Source organism: Equus caballus, chromosome 20, assembly GCF_041296265.1.
Source record: "Equus caballus isolate H_3958 breed thoroughbred chromosome 20, TB-T2T, whole genome shotgun sequence".
Lineage (NCBI taxonomy): Eukaryota > Metazoa > Chordata > Mammalia > Perissodactyla > Equidae > Equus > Equus caballus.
In genome coordinates, this window is record NC_091703.1 from 32110485 (window position 1) to 32128915 (window position 18431).

Here is an 18431-nt window from a genome sequence, read left to right on the forward strand (position 1 = left end):
TTTTGTTCCTAGTATGGTAAATACGGATAGATACAACCAACATAAACAAAGTTACCCTCGGGGCCCTCGCTAATTTGTAAGACTACGGATATCCTGAAACCACAGTGCTTGACAATCGCTGACACAAACCGCCCCTGGGCGAGGACTCAGGGAGACGGTGTGACAAAGAGCTCTCGGTGCAGGAGGAGAGGGGTCAGGACAAAGTCCCAGGTCCCCGTACTTGGCTCTCAGGGTCCGACGTTCGAGGGCGGAGTCTGGGACGGGGAAGCTCAGTGTTGGGGAGTCCCCGTCTCCCTGAGATTCACTTCTCCCTCTCACAACCTGTGTCAGCTCCTCCTGCCTGGAGACTCATGACGCGACCCCAGTTCTCACTCCCATTGCGTGTCCGGTGTCTACAGAAGCCAATCAGCGTCTCCGGGGTTCCGGGTTATAAAGTCCACCCTGATCAGCCGGGGATCAGACTCTCCCCAGATCGTGAGGATGCGGGTCATGAGGCCTCCAACCTTCCTCCTGCTACTCTCCGGGCTCCTGAGCCTGACCGAGACCTGGGCGGGTGAGTGCTGGGTCGGGAGGGAACGGCCTCTGCGGGGGGCGGAGCGAGGGGACCGCGCCGCGGGGGCGCAGGACCCCCGGGGAAGGCGCGTCTCCGCAGACCCAGCCCAGACCCACCCAGCCCACCCCTCCTCGGCCCCGCCGCGTCCTGACCCGGCTCCTTCCCTCCCCAGTCTCCCGCCCCCTCCTCTCACCCACTGGGGTCTCCCGCGCTTCTCCGTCTGCCGCCCCTTTTCCGTCTCCCGAGACCCTCGCCCCCACCTCCCTTCCGGCCCCATCACCCTCGGACCCGGGGACCCGCGCCGGGAGGAGGGTCGGCCGCCTCTCAGCCCCTCCCCGCCCCCAGGCTCCCACTCCATGAGGTATTTCTACACCGCCGTGTCCCGGCCCGGCCGCGGGGAGCCCCGCTTCATCTCCGTCGGCTACGTGGACGACACGCAGTTCGTGCGGTTCGACAGCGACGCCGCGAGTCCGAAGGAGGAGCCGCGGGCGCCGTGGATGAAGCAGGAGGGGCCGGAGTATTGGGAGCGGAACACGCGGATCTACAAGGAAGCCGCACAGACTTTCCGAGTGAACCTGAACACCCTGCGCGGCTACTACAACCAGAGCGAGGCCGGTGAGCCACGCGGGCCCGGGTCCAGGCCGCGACCCCCCATCCCCACGGACGGGCCGGGGTCTCCCCGAGTCTCCGGGCCCGAGATTCCCCCCGAGGCTGCGGGACCCGCCTGGCCCCCCGGGAAGAGCCGGCGGGGACTTTTCCGGGGTTCATTTTCAGTTTAGGTTTAATCGCTGCGGGGGGGCGGGGGCGGGGCCGAGTGGGCGGGGCTGACCTCGGGGCGGGGTCAGGGTCTCACACCCTCCAGAGGATGTGTGGCTGCGACGTGAGGCCGGACGGGCGCCTCCTCCGCGGGTACAGTCAGGACGCCTACGACGGCACCGATTACATCGCCCTGAACGAGGACCTGCGCTCCTGGACCGCGGCCAACACGGCGGCTCAGATCACCCGGCGCAAGTGGGAGGCGGCCGGTCATGCGGAGCGCTGGAGGAACTACCTGGAGGGCAGGTGCGTGGAGTGGCTCCTCAGATACCTGGAGAACGGGAAGGAGACGCTGCAGCGCACGGGTACGAGGGGCCGCGGGGCCTCCTGATCTCCCCTCGGGCCAGGCTGGCTTCCCACAAAGAGGGGAAATGGGATCAGTGGCAGAATACCGTCCCTCAGAAAAGAAAGGAATCCACCCAGGTTTTCATGTTCTTAACTAAAGACTCTCCCAGAGGGCCCGCCCTTCTCTAATGGACAGTTAAGGAATCCAGTTTCTTCAGGAATAGGAGGGAAGCCCATCCCTGAAATCACCGTCCATGGTTCCCTTTGACCCTGGCAGCCTCCTTGTGACCCATGACTTTCTCTCTCAAGGCCTTGTTCTCGGCCTGAGAACATCTGTGCGACTTTGACTCCAGTTTTTCTGAGTCATTCACCCTCCACCCAGGTCAGGACCAGAAGTCTGTGTTCTCCTGTTTAGAGACCTGCAGGCTCGTACCCTGGGCTCTCACCCTTATTCTAGAACTTTCCAAGGAATAGGAGATTATCCCGGATCTGCAGGTCCAGGCTGCTGTCTGGGTTCTGTGCTTCCTCCTTCCAAACCAGTTGTCCTGTCCGTTCTCAGAATGGTCACAGGAATAATGCTTCAGTGGCCCATGGAGGTAACTGAAAGTGTGAATTTTCTGAATCTTCTTCCTCAGATCCCCCAAGGACACACGTGACCCACCACCCCATCTCTGACCGTGAGGTCACCCTGAGGTGCTGGGCCCTGGGCTTCTACCCTGCGGAGATCGCCCTAACCTGGCAGCGTGATGGGGAGGACATGACCCAGGACACGGAGTTTGTGGAGACCAGGCCTGCAGGGGACGGGACCTTCCAGAAGTGGGCGGCTGTGGTGGTGCCTTCTGGAGAGGAGCAGAGATACACGTGCCATGTGCAGCACGAGGGGCTGCCTGAGCCCCTCACCCTGAGATGGGGTAAGGAGGGAGACGTGGGCTCAGAGCCTCTTCTCAGGGAAATCAGGAGCCCTTCTGGAGACCTTCAGCAGGGTCAGGGCTGAGAGCTGGGGTCAGGGCCCTCACCTTCCCTTCCCTTGTCAGAGCTGCTGCCTCAGTCCACCATCCTCATCGTGGGCATCCTTGCTGGCCTGGGTCTCCTTGTCGCTGTGGTGGCTGGAGCTGTGATGTGGAGGAAGAAGCGCTCAGGTAGGGAAGGGGGTTTGGGATCTGAGTTTTCTTGTCCCCCTGGGGGGTTTCAAGAACCAAGCAGAACTTGCCCTGCCCCGTTACTGGGAAGTGCCGTCCACACTCATGTATTTGCCATTCTGGAGCTGATGGTTAACACTCTTATTAAAGCGCTTATGAAAATGAAGGGCAGATTTTTTTCACCTTGATAATTCTGGTGCTGGGGACCTGATTCCCAGCAGTCGAAGGTCAGAGGGAAGGTCCCTGCTGAGGACGGACTTCCAGGAGGACATTGGTCCAGTCCTCACACATCTCCTTTCGTCCTGTTTCTCAATCCTGCCCTGGGTCTTCAGTCATAGTTCTGGAAACTTCCCTGTGGTCCAGGACTAGGGAGTTCCTCTAGGATCTCATGGCCCAGCCTTCTCCCTGTTTTCTTCCCACAGGTGAAAAAAGAGGGAGCTACGTGCAGACTGCAAGTAAGTTTGAGTGGGGGATTGATCCCTGAGACCCCTGGAATACTGGAGACAGGAGCCCCGGGAGGGGAGCTCACCCACACCATAGTTCCTCATCTCCTATGGGCTCTGACCACTTCCTGTTTTGTTCTACCCCAGACAGTGACAGTGCCCAAGGCTCTGATGCATCTCTCACGCAGAAAGGTGAGACTTGGAGGGCCTGACATGGGGAGGGGCTTTGGGGCAGAGAGGACACAACTGGTTTATGGGGATTCTTTGGGGCATTTTGAGCATGCAGAGGGCTGTTGAGAATGTCAACACCTAAGTGACTGACATGAATTTGTTCATGATTATTTTCTTTTACAGTGTGAGACAGTGGCCCTGTGGGAGACCAAGTGATGCAAGATTTGTTCATGCTCCCACTTTGTGACTTCAGATGCCCTCACTTCTCTTTCTGCAGCTGGCATCTGAGTGTGTGTGGTCCTATTAGCATAATGAGAGGAGGTGGGGAGACAGGCCCACCCCTGCCCACCATTACCCAACCTGTTCCCAACACTGACCTTTGTGCTTTCCCTGATCTAATTTCCTGTTCCAGCAGATGTGGGGCTGGGCCGTCTCCATCCCTGTCTTAACTTCCTGTTGCACTGAGTAGTGATCATTTGCTTCCTTACTGAAAATAGGAATCCAGATATGAATTTTTCTAATTCTTCTCATAAGAGATTGATGTGTTAATTAAAGAAGAAGATTCCTAAAGTTTGAGAGGTAAAATAAATGGAAGCACTGAGAACCTTCCGAAATTCGTGTTTGCTGTGCTGAGTCTGTGGCAGGTGGGGACAGGAGAAGGCTGAAAGGAGCTGAGAGTGGACGGGGCCTGTGCGCAGTCAGTGCATCCTGGGCTATGATGTTGTCATCCCTCAGCTGGCGCATCTCTCTGCTCCTTTCTTCTGCTTCCTTCTATAGAACCTTGTTCCATCAGTACCTGTGATCACAGGGATGAGGACATCACCTCATGTCTTCAGGACCGTGGGCAGTGAGGGCTTCCTGTGGCCGGGTCAGCCTAGGCTCCATCCAGGGTCCGGCCTTCTGCCTCCACCTTTTGTGTGTTATACTTTGTTTCTTTGGGGTTTTTTTGGATTATGCCTGTCCTTTTTCATGTTTTGAGTTCTGTCTCAGTCTCCTCTGGGTGTCCCCATCTCTGCCAGCAGCAGCAGTCATTTGGCCTGTCATTGTCCCCACAAGGCCCAGGGTGGGCCCTGCACACAGGAGACTCTGTGGTATCGAGGGACGAAATTTCAGACTCATCCAGCTCTCACCCTCCCTCTAGAGCTGTTTCCTGGATTGTTCTGTCCATCTTCCCCCAGTTTTATAGAACCAGAATCTAGAAGTAGTAGACAGGAAGGATTCAATAGTTTTTCATCTCACATAAATTCCCATTGGGTTTCTTTCTTCTCTGCAGCCTGCCCCATCTCTGCCCTTAGCCCTTGTCATCCTAGTTGACGAGGCCCAGTTGGATGCTGGCTCCAATCCAAACACATTGATTTAAAAAGTTGAATCTAGTTTAGGTTCACAATTGGTTGGAAAAATAGGGCCCATAAGCCTAGGATTGTTCTTTCTGAACAGAGAAATATAATTGTGTATGTGAGTTTGCAGGAGGGCAGCTGTGGGAGGAAGGGAGGGGAGAGCAGCACTTGTGAGAAAAGTACAGGCGGCACTGATGTCAGTGTGAGTGGACATTGTGCTGTAGCTTCCACAAAACAGCATGTGGCCTGAGGCTACATTAATAAAGACACTGTCTCTAGAATAGGGAGGTGCTCTATACTGATCATTCATTCAACTAATTTGCCAGATAGATGACAAAGTATTTTTACATCTAGGAAACCTCAGAGAATTAAAAACAGGCATTGCCAGCCTTGTGGAGCATGTGTTCTAGTGGTGAGGGGCACACTGTATGCTATAAGCACAGTAAATAAGGGAAGTGTTTATGTGAGAAGTTGTAAGTGCCTTCAGGAAGGTGACCCAGAGTATAAGTGTGTGGGGACAGGGAAGGTGGCTGTTTTCCTAGAGTGGTCAGTGTGGCCTCACTGGGAAGGTGACCTTGAGGAAAGATGTGAAGGACATGAGGAGTTATCCACAAGGATGTCTGGGGGAAGCTCTTCACAGGCAGAGGAGCCTCCAGTGCAGATGCGCTAGGGCCAGAGTGTGTCTGCGTTTCTGGGAAGAGCGAGGGGGCTGGTGTGACTGGAGCAGAGAATATTGAGATGAGGTCTGAATTACACCCAGGCCATGTAGACCTCGAAGGTGTTGGAAGGTTTTGACTTTTCTGAGTAAGATGTGGAGTTACAAGACTGCTTTGAACAGAAGATAATCTCGTAGGCCTTCTCTTTAGAAGCATCAGTGTGGTGCTGTGCAGAATCAAGAGGTGAAGGACAAGCAACTGGTAGAGAAAACTGTAGGAGACGGGGGCCGTGTCCTGGGCTAGAGATGTTCGTTGCTTTGTCTGGACTGTGAGCAGAGAAAATAATAGGAAGGGACTGGATTCTGGGTACCTTCTGAAGATGGGCTTTACACCATCTCCTAATGGATTAAATCTGGGTTATGAGAAAGAGGATCAAGGAGGACACCCCAAATTTCAGAAGTGCAAGTAGAAACATGGAGTGCCTTCAGTGGAAATGGAGAGGAGGATAGAAGAAACACGTTTGAGGAAGCAGCATCGTAGTCATCCAATTTAGGAAATGTTGAATTTGAGTTGTTTATTAGAAATGCTAGTGAGGTTAGCAGTTTATAATTTGAGTCTGGAGTTTAGGTGACATGTCTTGGTTGCAGAAATGGATTTGAGAAATCACACTATATAAATGATATTTAAAGCCTTGAAAACCGATGAGGTCACCAGGGGAGTGATGACTATGGAAAACAAAGGAATAGGGACTGAACCCTGGACCCCTCCTGTGGTAGGTCATCTGATAGACCACACATGCAAAGCACACTGCGCGGTTCTGACACCACATCTAGAAGGCATGGAGACCAGCGGGTCCTCAACTGTCCTGTGCACAGGAATCCCTGGACATCTCAGTAAGATCTAGACAGTCTGGATGAGCTTGAGAGTCTGCATTTATAACCCGTTTGGTGCTGATGCTGCTGGTCTTCAGATCACACATTTAGTAGCACGAACATAGACCAGGATTGCCACAGCGCTGTGCATCAGCCTCAGATGTACGGCTAGCTAAATACGTGATTCTTCGGTGCTTTGCTCAATATTCTAACATAGTGGGTCTGAGGAGAAGCCTTGAATATTTTGTAACAAGCCCACAAGCAATCCTGGTGCTTGGCCAGATTGGGAACCTCTGATGCCAATGACCAGAGAGTGTTCAGGGTGAAGAGGAATCTTAAATTCACATTTAACATTTTCTTTTGCAGGAAAGAAAGAGGCAAGATATATGCTGGGAGGTATATGTTGTGTCTACTGTGGGGTGACACAGGTAGTAGATTTTGGAAGTGGTTATCAGCTCAGCAAAAGAAAATCTGAGTTGCTAAGAGAGTTCTTAAATGTTCTCACCACAAAAAAGAATTGGTCATTATGTGACGTGATGCAGGTGTTAGCTTGCTCTATGGTGTTAATCATCTTGCAGTGTAAGGATCAAATTCACAGGTCGTACATCTCTGACATGCACAATATTATATGTCAATTTTATCTCAATAAAGCTAGGAAAAAATCTCTGAATCCTTGCCCTGTGAATCTTTCCCTACATGGATTTCTCACTGCCTTCTTGGTGCAAACAATGGATTCCAAATTGTTCTAATTGAAACATAAATGAATGTAGATAAACAGAGAGAGAAAGTGTTAGGGCCTCGGGTCCCTCATACGAATCGCTGCCGCAGCTTCTAGGCACAGATGCCACTGCTCCTACCACTGACTCTCCTGATGCTGGACACTGGGTCCTGTAGCTGGGACTGCTGTCTTTGCTGCCCCTGGCTGCTTCGTGACACCACTGCCACTCATGCCACCTTTGCCAGATGCATTCTTCACAGCCCCAGTCTATCTGTGTCACCACGTCCTGAGTCAGAGTCCAGCATGGGGTTGCCTGACTGGTGGAGCCTCATGACAGGTCCAACTGCAGGAATGTTTGGGAAAGTGGGTTTCCCTCTCTTACAGATGGAGGGGGTCTCTGCCTTCTTCCAAGACTCTTTAAGTATGGGATTCTCCCAACATGGAAAGAGGGAACAGGTTCTAAGGGTCATGTTAAGGGTGAGGGATGGGAAAAAATGACAAACTTCAGCTTTTTTGGAGGAGTAATCTGAAACCAGAACCTCAACTGGCACATTATAGACACCCAGGTTTGGTTGGATAAGTGACGTCTTTCAACATAAACCCTTGATAGTGTATTATGGGGTCCAGCTTTTGTCTACTCCAGTATTTTCACAAATAAGGGGAGTGGCATTGTGGGATGAGAAAGTGATTCCTCAAAATGTCTTCTCCCTGCCTTTGTCTCTTGCTTGGATTAAAAAACCAAGGTCTGTAAGACTTCAGAAGATCCTTCCTTATATACACTGACATTTTACATTAATATTTATATTTCTTTGTGCACATAGTTCTTGGGAGAGTATAACATCGATAAGTATTTATGTGACCCAACAAGAGTCTAAACACCATCCTACTTTAGAAACTCTGCCGCTCAGTCTCTGGTCCATGAAGAGATAATAATCAAACTGTTTCAGCAGATCCAATGACATAATAGAAATGCTCATCTTTTCCATGACAGTCACCAGTCCGGGACAAGATAGGGTAGAGGTTTACTTGCTTACACTCACTTTCAGTTTCTGTATGTGTCTTACTGTGGGCAGATTACAAGCAGTTCAGAAAGGAGCACCGTTCCTAGAAGACTCAAACTGCATTGGTTTCGGTGGACTTGCATCCTAGCACCTGCCCGGGGGCCAGGTAAATACCAGCAATCATCAAATAGGTCATGGGGATTCCATTTCCATAACCTGGGAGGCTGAATTTTAAAGTGCCCACTTCCACTAAAAACAACTAAAAATAATTGATAAAATATAAAAAGCATCCAAAACTATAGTAGAATAATCAAGAGAATAATGACTTAGACCAACACATAAAAGTGGGCAAATAATCCAAAGAGAAAAGATGTTTTTATCCTTAGAGCATGTGCCAAATCTGGAAAAATCTTAGCTTTGGTTGTGTTGAATTCATGAGCTGCAATAGACAGGAAGTGATGCCCAGAGTTCATTCATGTGGGGAGCATGAGAGACATCCCCTCCCTGAAAATCTGGGGAAATAAGGTTCATATCCTCACAGTAAGGGTGAAACTAAACAAAATCTACTTCATCCCCTAAAAGAGAGTAATCTAAGGAAATTTGCCTTTGAGCCAGCAAAAAAAAGGAGCACACAATCTTTCCGATAATTTGCAACCATAGCTACCCCTCCTGTGATTTTAGTCCAAATTTGCTTTACTGTTTTGGACCAAAATAACTTCATGCCATTAATTTAGTATATAATTATCCTGGATTGATGATGACCTAAAAATTGGAAGAAAGAAACAAAAATCTCTACAGAAATCTATAATTAACCTAGATTTCTAAGAATTTACACAAATAATTATGCAAGGAAAAAAGGAACTCTTAGCAAGAAATGTAGAAGTGCAAAGGGAAAAATATATGATTGAGAAGCAGAAAAAAGAAAGGATAGTATAAAGAGGCTCATAAACTTCAATATTGGAATTATGAGACATAGATTACAACATAACCAAGATATGACATAAACATATAAACATATATATGATATAAAGAGAAAGAGAAACATTGAAAATGCCTGCAGAAAAAGAATGACAAAATTAAACACACCTGCAGAACATAGGAAAGTAAATATAACCTATCTGATTTTCAAAACAACCAAATAAGTTTTTCAAAATTAAAATTAAAACAATTTGAATTAAAACTCAGCTTATGGACTTTTGCTTTGGGCTATGAGGGATAAAAAGAACCAGATTTACTCTCCTAACTTAAACAACTACACATTCAGATAAATATATAAAACAAAGGTATTGAGACCTTGGACAACGGGCAGCACAAGGATTGTGATCCCTAAGAGAAGGGAAAGAAGAGGTAAAGTAAGCCTACAATTGTCCACCTTCCTTCCTGGAGAGAATGTCTAGGAAACAGGGCAGGGAGGAGCAGCCCCAAGAGAGCCCCTCAGTCTCACTGAGTTAGGGGGACAGAGTGGGGAAATGAGGAGCCCAGGACAGCCAATCAAAGGTGAAGGCACATAGAGAAGAGAGCTGAACAGAAAAAGCACTGGAAGTCTGCAGAGGGTTCCCCTCAAGTCTTCAGCTCATCAGTGCTTGCACACAAGGAAACTATCCAAGGACAGGAAAGAATAATCCAAAAAGATTACAGGGAATAGTATCTAGTGCTCTACAGGGCTAGGAATAATTCCTGTTCCACCAGCCAGACTGGAAAACCTTATAATTTGCTGGGCATTGGGTAGAGTATGTAGAAGGGTCTCGTTTCAGAAGTTGGGAATAATTTGCCTTGGTCTAAAGATTTTCCTGTTTTGCCTAAAAAATATTAAAAGCAAGATCCGAAAGCATCAAACAACTTCCAAATAATTTGTGTCCCAGAAATAAAAAGTGAAAAATATTTGTGAAATGCCTAAATGTCTGGCATCTAATAAGGTAAAATCATAATGTCCGACATCAAATAAAAAATAACCACACATGCAAAGAAAACAAAAAGTAAAACCCACAAGGCAGAGAAAAGTAATTAATTTAAACTAACCTAGACCGATAGAGATGTTAGCATTAGCAGTAAATGACATTAAAAGAGCTGCTGTTAATGTATTTCTTATGTTCAAAAAGTTACGTTAAGAGACGTGAAAGTATATAAAAGACCAAAATCAAACTTCTAGAGATGAAAATGTCTGAGTTGAAAAATACACTGAATGTGAGATGGGATTAATGGTAGATTTGATATTGCAGAAGAAAAGATTATTGACCTTGAAGATATAGCAATGCAAACTGTCCAAAATTATATAAAGTAATAATTATTACAGTGTGTTGTTGGGTCTGTAACACACATTTTGGTCTGTAACAGCCCAAAAAAGAAGAAGTAGATATGCAGCTATAGAGCCATGTTTCTATATCTCACTGAAATTAATATAAACCTGAAGTGGATTTTGATAAATTAATATAAGGATATGGTAAACTATAGAGTAACTACTGAGTAAATTACTCTAAAATATAGTGAAAAATTATTAAATAAAGTATTATGGTAGAAAATATCCACTTAATAAAAAGGAATCAACAAAAGAGGAATAGAGGGGGAAAACACATGAGACACAGAAATAAAAGTAAAATGGCATCACAAATCCAATGTATCAGTATTAACATTAAATATAAATGGATTAAACAAGTCAATCAAAGCACAGATTGTTAGACTGAAAACAAAAGAAGATACATCTATGTTGTCTACAGTAGATACACCTGAGATTCAATTATAAATGGATTAAAATTGCAAGGATGGAAAAGATATCTCAGGAAAATCTCAACCATAACAAAGCTGGAGTAGCTACACTGATATCAGACAAAAGAGACTTTTTAAAAAATGCTAGTAAGATGAACAGGGACATTTTATAATGATGAAAAGGTCAATCCATCAGGAAAATAAAATACCTATAAACATATATGCACCTAATAACTGAGGACCAAATACATGAAAATGAAATTGACAGAAATTAAGAGAGAAATAAACAATACAACAATAATACTTGGAGACTTGATTATACCACTTTCGATAGTGGATAGAGCAACTACACAGAAGATCAACAAAAAAATAGAAGACTTTAGCAATACTATAAACCAACAGTATAAACCTAACAGACATTTATGGAACGCTCCACCCAATCACAGCAAAATATACATTCTTCTCAAATGCACAGAGAGCATTCCTCAGGATAAACTACATGGTAGGCCAGAAAACAAACCTTAATAAACTGAAAAGGATAGAAGTAACACAAAGTATGTTCTTTTCTCACAGTGGCATGAAATTAGAAATCAACCAATAACCAAAAGACATTTGGGAAACACAATCACGTAGAAATCAAATAACACACTTCTACATAACCAATGGATCAAGGAAGATATCAAAATGGAAATTAGAAAATGTTTCAGATTAATGAAAATGAAGACACAGCATACCAAAATTTGTAGGATGTTACTAAAAGAATACAGAGAGGGAAATTTATAGCTGTAATGCCTATATTAAAAGGGACATCGCAATTCAGTGACCTAACCTTCCACCTGAAGTCAAAGGTAAAAGAGGAGCACACTAAACCAAAAGCAAGATGAAGGAAGGGAAAGGAAAAGACTAGGGTGAAAATTAATGAAATCAGAAAAGAGAAGAGAGAAACTACACATAAAATTCACCAAACCAAATTTGGTCCTTTGAAAATCAACAAAATCGACAAAACTTCAACCAGAATCACTTAAAAAAAGAGAAAGAGAGAGAAGATTCAAGTGACTGGGATCAGCAGTGAAAGAGTTATGACTGACATGGTGACGGAGCACAGAGAAACAAGGAGAATTACAAAAGAATAGTATGAATATTTTATGCCAAGAATTAGATTAAATAGACGAATTCATAGAAAGAGAAAAACTACTAAAGCTGATTCAAGAAGTAAACAATCTGAATAAACCTATAGTGACTCAGAAGATTGAATCAGTTATCAAAATTACCACAAAGAAACTCCAGGCCCAAATGTCCTCACTGGTGAATTCTACCAAATATTTAAAGAAGAATTAAAAGCAATTCTTTATAAATTCTTTCAAAAAGGAGAAGAGGGAAGAACAGTACCGCATCATTTCATAAGGCCAGTATTATTCAGATACCAAAAACCAGACAATGATATCCCAAGAAAAGAAAACTGCAGGCCAATATCTTTTGTGAATATAGATACAGAAATCGTCAACAAAATATAGCAAGTCAAAACCAGCAACATATAGAAAGAATTACATATCATGACTAAGTGGAATTTATTCCAGGAATGCAAGGTTAGTTTAACATTCAAAATATCAACTAATGTACTACATCATATTAATATAATAAAAAACAAATCCCACAAGCTTATCTCAATAGATGAAGAAGAAGAATTTGGCAAAATCTGACACTCTTCCATGATAAAAAAAAAAAGCACTCAACGAACTGGCAAAAGAAGGGAATTATTCAATCTGATTAAGGATAATTATGGAAACTCTAAAGCTAATATGATAGTAAATGGCAAAATAATGGTTTTCCTCCTAAATGAGCAATAAGACAAAGATGTCCACTCTCACTACTTCTATTCAACATTGTGCTCGAGGTTCTAGCCAGAGTAACTGTGCAAGAAAAAGACATAAAATGCATTCAAACTGGAAAGGAAGAAATAAAACTATCTCTATTTGCAGACGACATGCTGTCATACATGGAAAATCCTAAGTAATCCACTAGAAAGCTTTTAGAACTAATGGAGCTCAGCAAGGTTGTATGACATGAGGTAAATATACAAAAATCAATTCTATTTCTATACAATAAACAATCTAAGAAAGAAATTTAAAAAATACTCTATTTACAATAGCATCTAGAAGAATAAAATATTAGGGATATATTTAATAAAATAAGTGCAAAACTTACACTCTGGAAACTACAAAGCATTGGTAAAAGAAACTAAACATCTACAGAAATGGAAAAATATTCATGGATTAGAAGGCTTCATATTATTAAGATGGCAATACACCTGAAATTGATCTATAGATTCAACACAATCCCTATCAAATACCTAACTCACTTCGTCTAGGAATTGACAAACTGATTCTAAATTCCTATGGAAATTCAAGGAACCTCCAATAGCCAACCTTATCAAAGAAGAATAAAGTAGGAGGACTCACAATTCTCAGTTTCAAAACTTCCCACAAAGCAATGGTAGTCAAGACAGTGTGGTATTGGCATATTGATAGACATAGAGATCAATGGAATAGAATTGAGAGTCCGTTAATAAAACCATGCGTCTATGGCTAACTGACTTTCAACAAAGGTGCCAAGATCATTCAATGGGGGAAAGAATAGTCTTTTCAACAAATGGTGCTGGAACAACTAGACAGCCACATGCAAACTGATAAAGCTGGACACTCACCTTACACCGTATACCAACCTTAATATAAAATGGACCAAAGACCTAAACATAAGAGCTAAAACTATAAAAGTCTTAGAATAAAAATAGGGGAAAATCTTCATGACATTGGATTTGGCAATGATTTCTTAGATGTGACACAAAGGCACAGGCATAAAAGAAAATATAGGCTAATGGGAGTTCATCAAAATTTAAAACTTCTGGGGCCAACCCAGTGGCGCACCCGTTAAGTTCGCACTTCCACTTCTTGGTGGCTCGGGGTTCGCCGGTTCGGATCCCGGGTGCAGACATGGCACCGCTTGGCAAAAGCCATGCTGTGGTAGGCGTCCCAAATACAGGGTAGAGGAAGATGGGCATGGATGTTAGCTCAGGGCCAGTCTTCCTCGGCAAAAAGGGGAGGATTGGCAGTAGTTAGCTCAGGGCCAATCTTCCTCTAAATAAGTAAATGAAATGAAATGAAATAAATTAAATAAATTTTAAAAATTAAAAAAAATCAAAAACTTCTGGGTATCAAAGGATTATGTCAACAGTAAAAAGGCAACTACAGAATGGAAGAACATATTTGCAAATCATGTGTCTGATAAGTAATTAACACCAAGAATATGAAAAGAACTGCAACAACTCCATACCAAAAAGACCAACAACTCTATTTTAAAATGGGCAAAAGAATTGAATAGACATTTCTCCAAATAGGATATTCAAATGTAAGCATATGCATATATACTGTGCTTTGGATATTCCTTTCCTGACTGATTAATGATTCTGAGCATCTTTTCAGGTGCTATGATACATACATATGTCTGATAGTTTCTAGGATCTGAGAAAGGGGTTAGTTGGGAGTTATTGTTCATTAAGAATATGGTTTCAATATGGGATGATGAAAAAGTTTTGCTAAGATGGTTATAGCTCCAAATGGATCCAAAGATTCAATGTAATCTCTATATAAGTCCCAGCTGGTTTCTTTCCAGAAAGTGATGAGTTGATCTTAAAATTCATCTGGAAATTCAAAGGACTAGATCACAACACTCTTGAAAAAGAAGAACAAAGTCTGACTTTGTTCACACTCCTGGCTTCAAAATTTACCACAAACCTAAAGTAATCAAGACAGTGTGTTACCAGAGTAAGGATAGACATGGAGAATAGAATTCGAATGGAATGGAATAGGATTGAGAGGTCAGAAATCCACCCTCACATTTATGGTAAATTGAATTTCAACAGGAGTGCCAAGACAACTCAGTGAGGAAAGGCTAATCTGCTGACATGATTGCGTATCCACATGCAAAAGAATGAAGTTGGACCCTTACCTCCCACCATACGAAGAAATTATCTCAAGGTAGATCAAAGACCTAAATATGATTGCTAAAACTATAAAACTCTCAGAAGACAATATAGGGATAATTCTTTATGACGTTAGATTAAGCAATGGTTTCTTACATATGACACCCAAAATACGTGTAACAAAGGAACAAATAGATTAATTGGACTTCAACAAATTTAAAAATTTTTTTGTGCTTTAAAGGACACCATCGAAAAAGTAAAAATATAGCCCAGGCTGGGAGAAAATATTTGAAAATCTTGCATCTAAGGAACTACTCTCTAGAATATATAAAGACCTCTTCCAACTCAATAATAAGAAAAAAAAATTTAAAAATGAGCAAATGTCTGATAGACATTTACCCATGGAAGATATACAAATGGCCAATAGGCACAGAAAAGATGCTTCACATCATTAGTCCTTAGGGAAATGCAAATCAAAAATACAATGAGATACCACTTTATGCTTCCTAGGATGGCAGGAATAAAAAAGACCAGTATTAGAGAAGGGGCAGAGCAAAATGGTGGGGTGAGCTGACCCGGGATTCTCTCCCCTCCAAAATACAACAAAAGATTGGAAGAACTGAATTTCAGAGAAGAAAAATAACGCCAGCTTGTTAGAGACCTACAATTCCAAGAAGGCGGATATCATAAACCCTGCTTTACACCTTCGGAGGCGCTGGAACGGTAGGAGAGAACATCGCTCTGTCCCCTAGAGTCTGCCATCACTGCGGCACGGGTCGGGAAGGAGCGGGGGAGGGGCTGCGCGACTGGGGGATCATCCAGGACTCCTGCTGCTGATTCAGTGGAGACCCGCTGACGGGGGGGCAGGATGCTTCCGTCCGCGGGGACCCCATAAATCAAGGGCCTTGGGAGACCAGAGAACAGAACTGATCTGAACCCAGACCGGCAGGTGTGAGTAACAGCCCCTCCCCCCCAGCGAAGCCAGTGGGCGCAGCCATCTTGCCCCAAGGCGGAGAGCTCATAACATGCCACTCTCGACCCCCATCTAGTGCCAACAGGCTGTAACTGCAACTGAATTCTACCACCATGAGAAAAAACCACTCCCCTACCATCCAGCAATTTATAAAAGCCCCAGACCAGAAGGAAAACAATAAAAACACAGAATTAAGTCCTGAGGACTTGGAATTAGGTAAACTAAGTGATAATGAATTCAGAGCAGCTATAATCAAAAAACTCAATGAGGTAGAGAGAAAGATAGAGAAACAAGCCGAGTTCTGGAGTTACTTCACAAAAGAGATTGAAATCATAAAGAAGAATCAAACAGAATTACTTGAGAGGAAAAACACAATGGACCAGATAAAACAGAATACGGATTCCCTGAATGCCCGTGTAGACAACATAGAGGAGAAAATTAGCATAATCGAGGACAGACAGGCTGAATGGCGCCAGACAGAGGAAGAAAGAGAACTAAGAATTTTAAAAAATGAGGAAAATCTCCGAGAGATAATGGATTCAATGAGGAGTAAGAACATAAGGATCATAGGAATTCCCGAGAATATGGAAAAGGAAAATGGAGCAGAAAGTGTGCTTAATGAAATTATTGAAGAGAATTTCCCAAATCTAGGGATCAACGGAGAAATGTGTGTAGAGGAGGGTTTTAGATCTCCTAGATTTGTCAATGTAAAAAGACCTACAGCAAGGCACATAGTAGTTAAGTTGGCAAATAGGAATGATAAGGAGAGAATACTCAGGGAAGTAAGGAAAAAAAAAAGAGAATAACCTATAAAGGAGCCCCTATCAGACTGTCAGTGGATTTCTCTACAGAAACCCTACAAGCTAGGAGAGAATGGAGTGATATATTCAAAGCTTTAAAGGATAAAAACCTTCAGCCAAGAATACTCTATCCAGCAAGAATTTCCTTCAGATATGAGGGAGAAATTAAATCTTTTCCAGACAAACAAAAGTTAAGGGAATTTGTAACGAAAAGCCCTCCATTACAAGAAATCCTCAAGAAGGCTCTCATACTTGAAAAAAGAAAAAAGGGAGAAAGGGGACACAATCCACAGACTAGGGAGACTGATGGATAGAACCAGAACAGGATAGCAAATATTCAATTATAGCATTAGGGTAAAGGTAAGGAAACTACCAAAACAAGGGCAATCTTAGCACTCTAACTACAAATGAATAAGACAAGTTGGAATAAAAAATGAAAATAATTATTTAGGAGGGGAAGAGCAAAGGGTCTAAATCAGTATTGGTCAAGTAGGTAAGAGACCACCAGAGAATAGACTACGTTATACACGAGATTCTAAATACAAACTTCAAGGTAGACACTAAAATAAAGTACAGAACAGAGTCACAAATAATAAATAAGGAAAAATCTAAGAAACCCAGCATAAGAAATGGCAGTATTAAATGGGTAGGATAAAGCACACAGGAAAAGAAACACAGGAAAACAAGATAATGAGCGACAGATTGACAGCATTAAGTCCACATGCATCAATAATCACTCTCAATGTGAACAGATTGAACTCTCCAATAAAAAGACACAGAGTGGCAAAATGGATTAAAGAACAAGATCCAACAATTTGTTGCCTCCAGGAAACACACCTCAGCCCCAAGGACAAACACAGACTCAGGGTGAAGGGGTGGAGGACAATACTTCAAGCAAATAGCAAGGAAAAAAAGGCAGGTGTTGCAATTCTCATATCAGACCAAGTGGATTTCAAAATAAGACAGGTAAAGAGAGACACAGAGGGACAATATATAATGATCAAAGGGACACTTCATCAAGAAGAAATAACACTTATAAATATCTATGCACCCAACACAGGAGCACCAAGATTCATAAAGCAACTATTAACAGACCTAAAGGAAGATGTTAAAAACAACACAATAATAGTAGGGGACCTCAACACCCCACTCACATCAATGGACTGATCATCCAGACAGAAAATCAACAAGGAAATAGTGGAGTTAAATGAAAAACTAAAACAATTGGACTTAATAGACATATATAGATCACTCCACCCTGAAAGAGCTGAATACACATTCTTCTCAAGTGCACATGGAACATTCTCTAGGATAGACCTATGTTGGGAAACAAGGCAAGCCTCTACAAATTTAAAAACATTGAAATAATAACAAGCATCTTCTCAGATCATAGTGCTATAAGGCTAGAAATTAATTACAAGAAAAAAGCTGAGAAAGGCACAAAGATGTGGAGACTAAACAACACACTACTGAACAAGCAATGGATCATTGAAGAAATTAAAGAAGAAATAAAAAAAATACTTGGAAACAAATGAAAATGATAGCATGCCATACCAACTCATATGGGATACAGCAAAAGCTGTATTAAGAGGAAAATTCGTCGCAATACAGGCACATCTTAACAAACAAGAAAAATCCCAAATAAGCAACCTTAAAGCACACCTAACTGAACTAGAGAAAAAAGAACAAATGAAGCCCAAAGTCAGCAGAAGGAGAGAAATAATAAAAATCAGAGCAGAAATAAATACTATTGAAATGAAAAAGGCAGTAGAAAGGATCAATGAGACAAAGAGCTGGTTTTTTGAGAAGATAAATAAAATTGACAAACCACTAGCCAGACTTACAAAGAAAAAAAGGGAGAAAGCTCAAATAAACAAAATCAGAAATGAGTGAGGAGAAATAACAACAGACTCTGCAGAAATACAACAGATTATAAGAGAATACTACAAAAAACTATATGCCAACAGAATGGATAACCTAGAGGA

At 43.1% G+C, this 18431-nt stretch overlaps 1 protein-coding gene across 2 annotated transcripts; it reads left to right on the forward strand.

Annotated features, from left to right (window-relative positions):
• Nucleotides 1–335: 335 nt before the first annotated feature.
• On the forward strand, nt 336–4021 carry LOC100056062 (MHC class I antigen 9.2). Of its 2 annotated transcripts, none has more exons than XM_070243979.1 (8): nt 336–553; nt 726–1168; nt 1399–1674; nt 2290–2565; nt 2689–2793; nt 3216–3248; nt 3384–3428; nt 3591–4021. In XM_070243979.1, exons 1-8 carry the CDS (start codon nt 351–353, stop codon nt 3593–3595), a joined length of 1386 nt encoding a protein of 461 aa, XP_070100080.1. In that variant the 5' UTR covers nt 336–350; the 3' UTR covers nt 3596–4021.
• Nucleotides 4022–18431: the final 14410 nt, after the last annotated feature.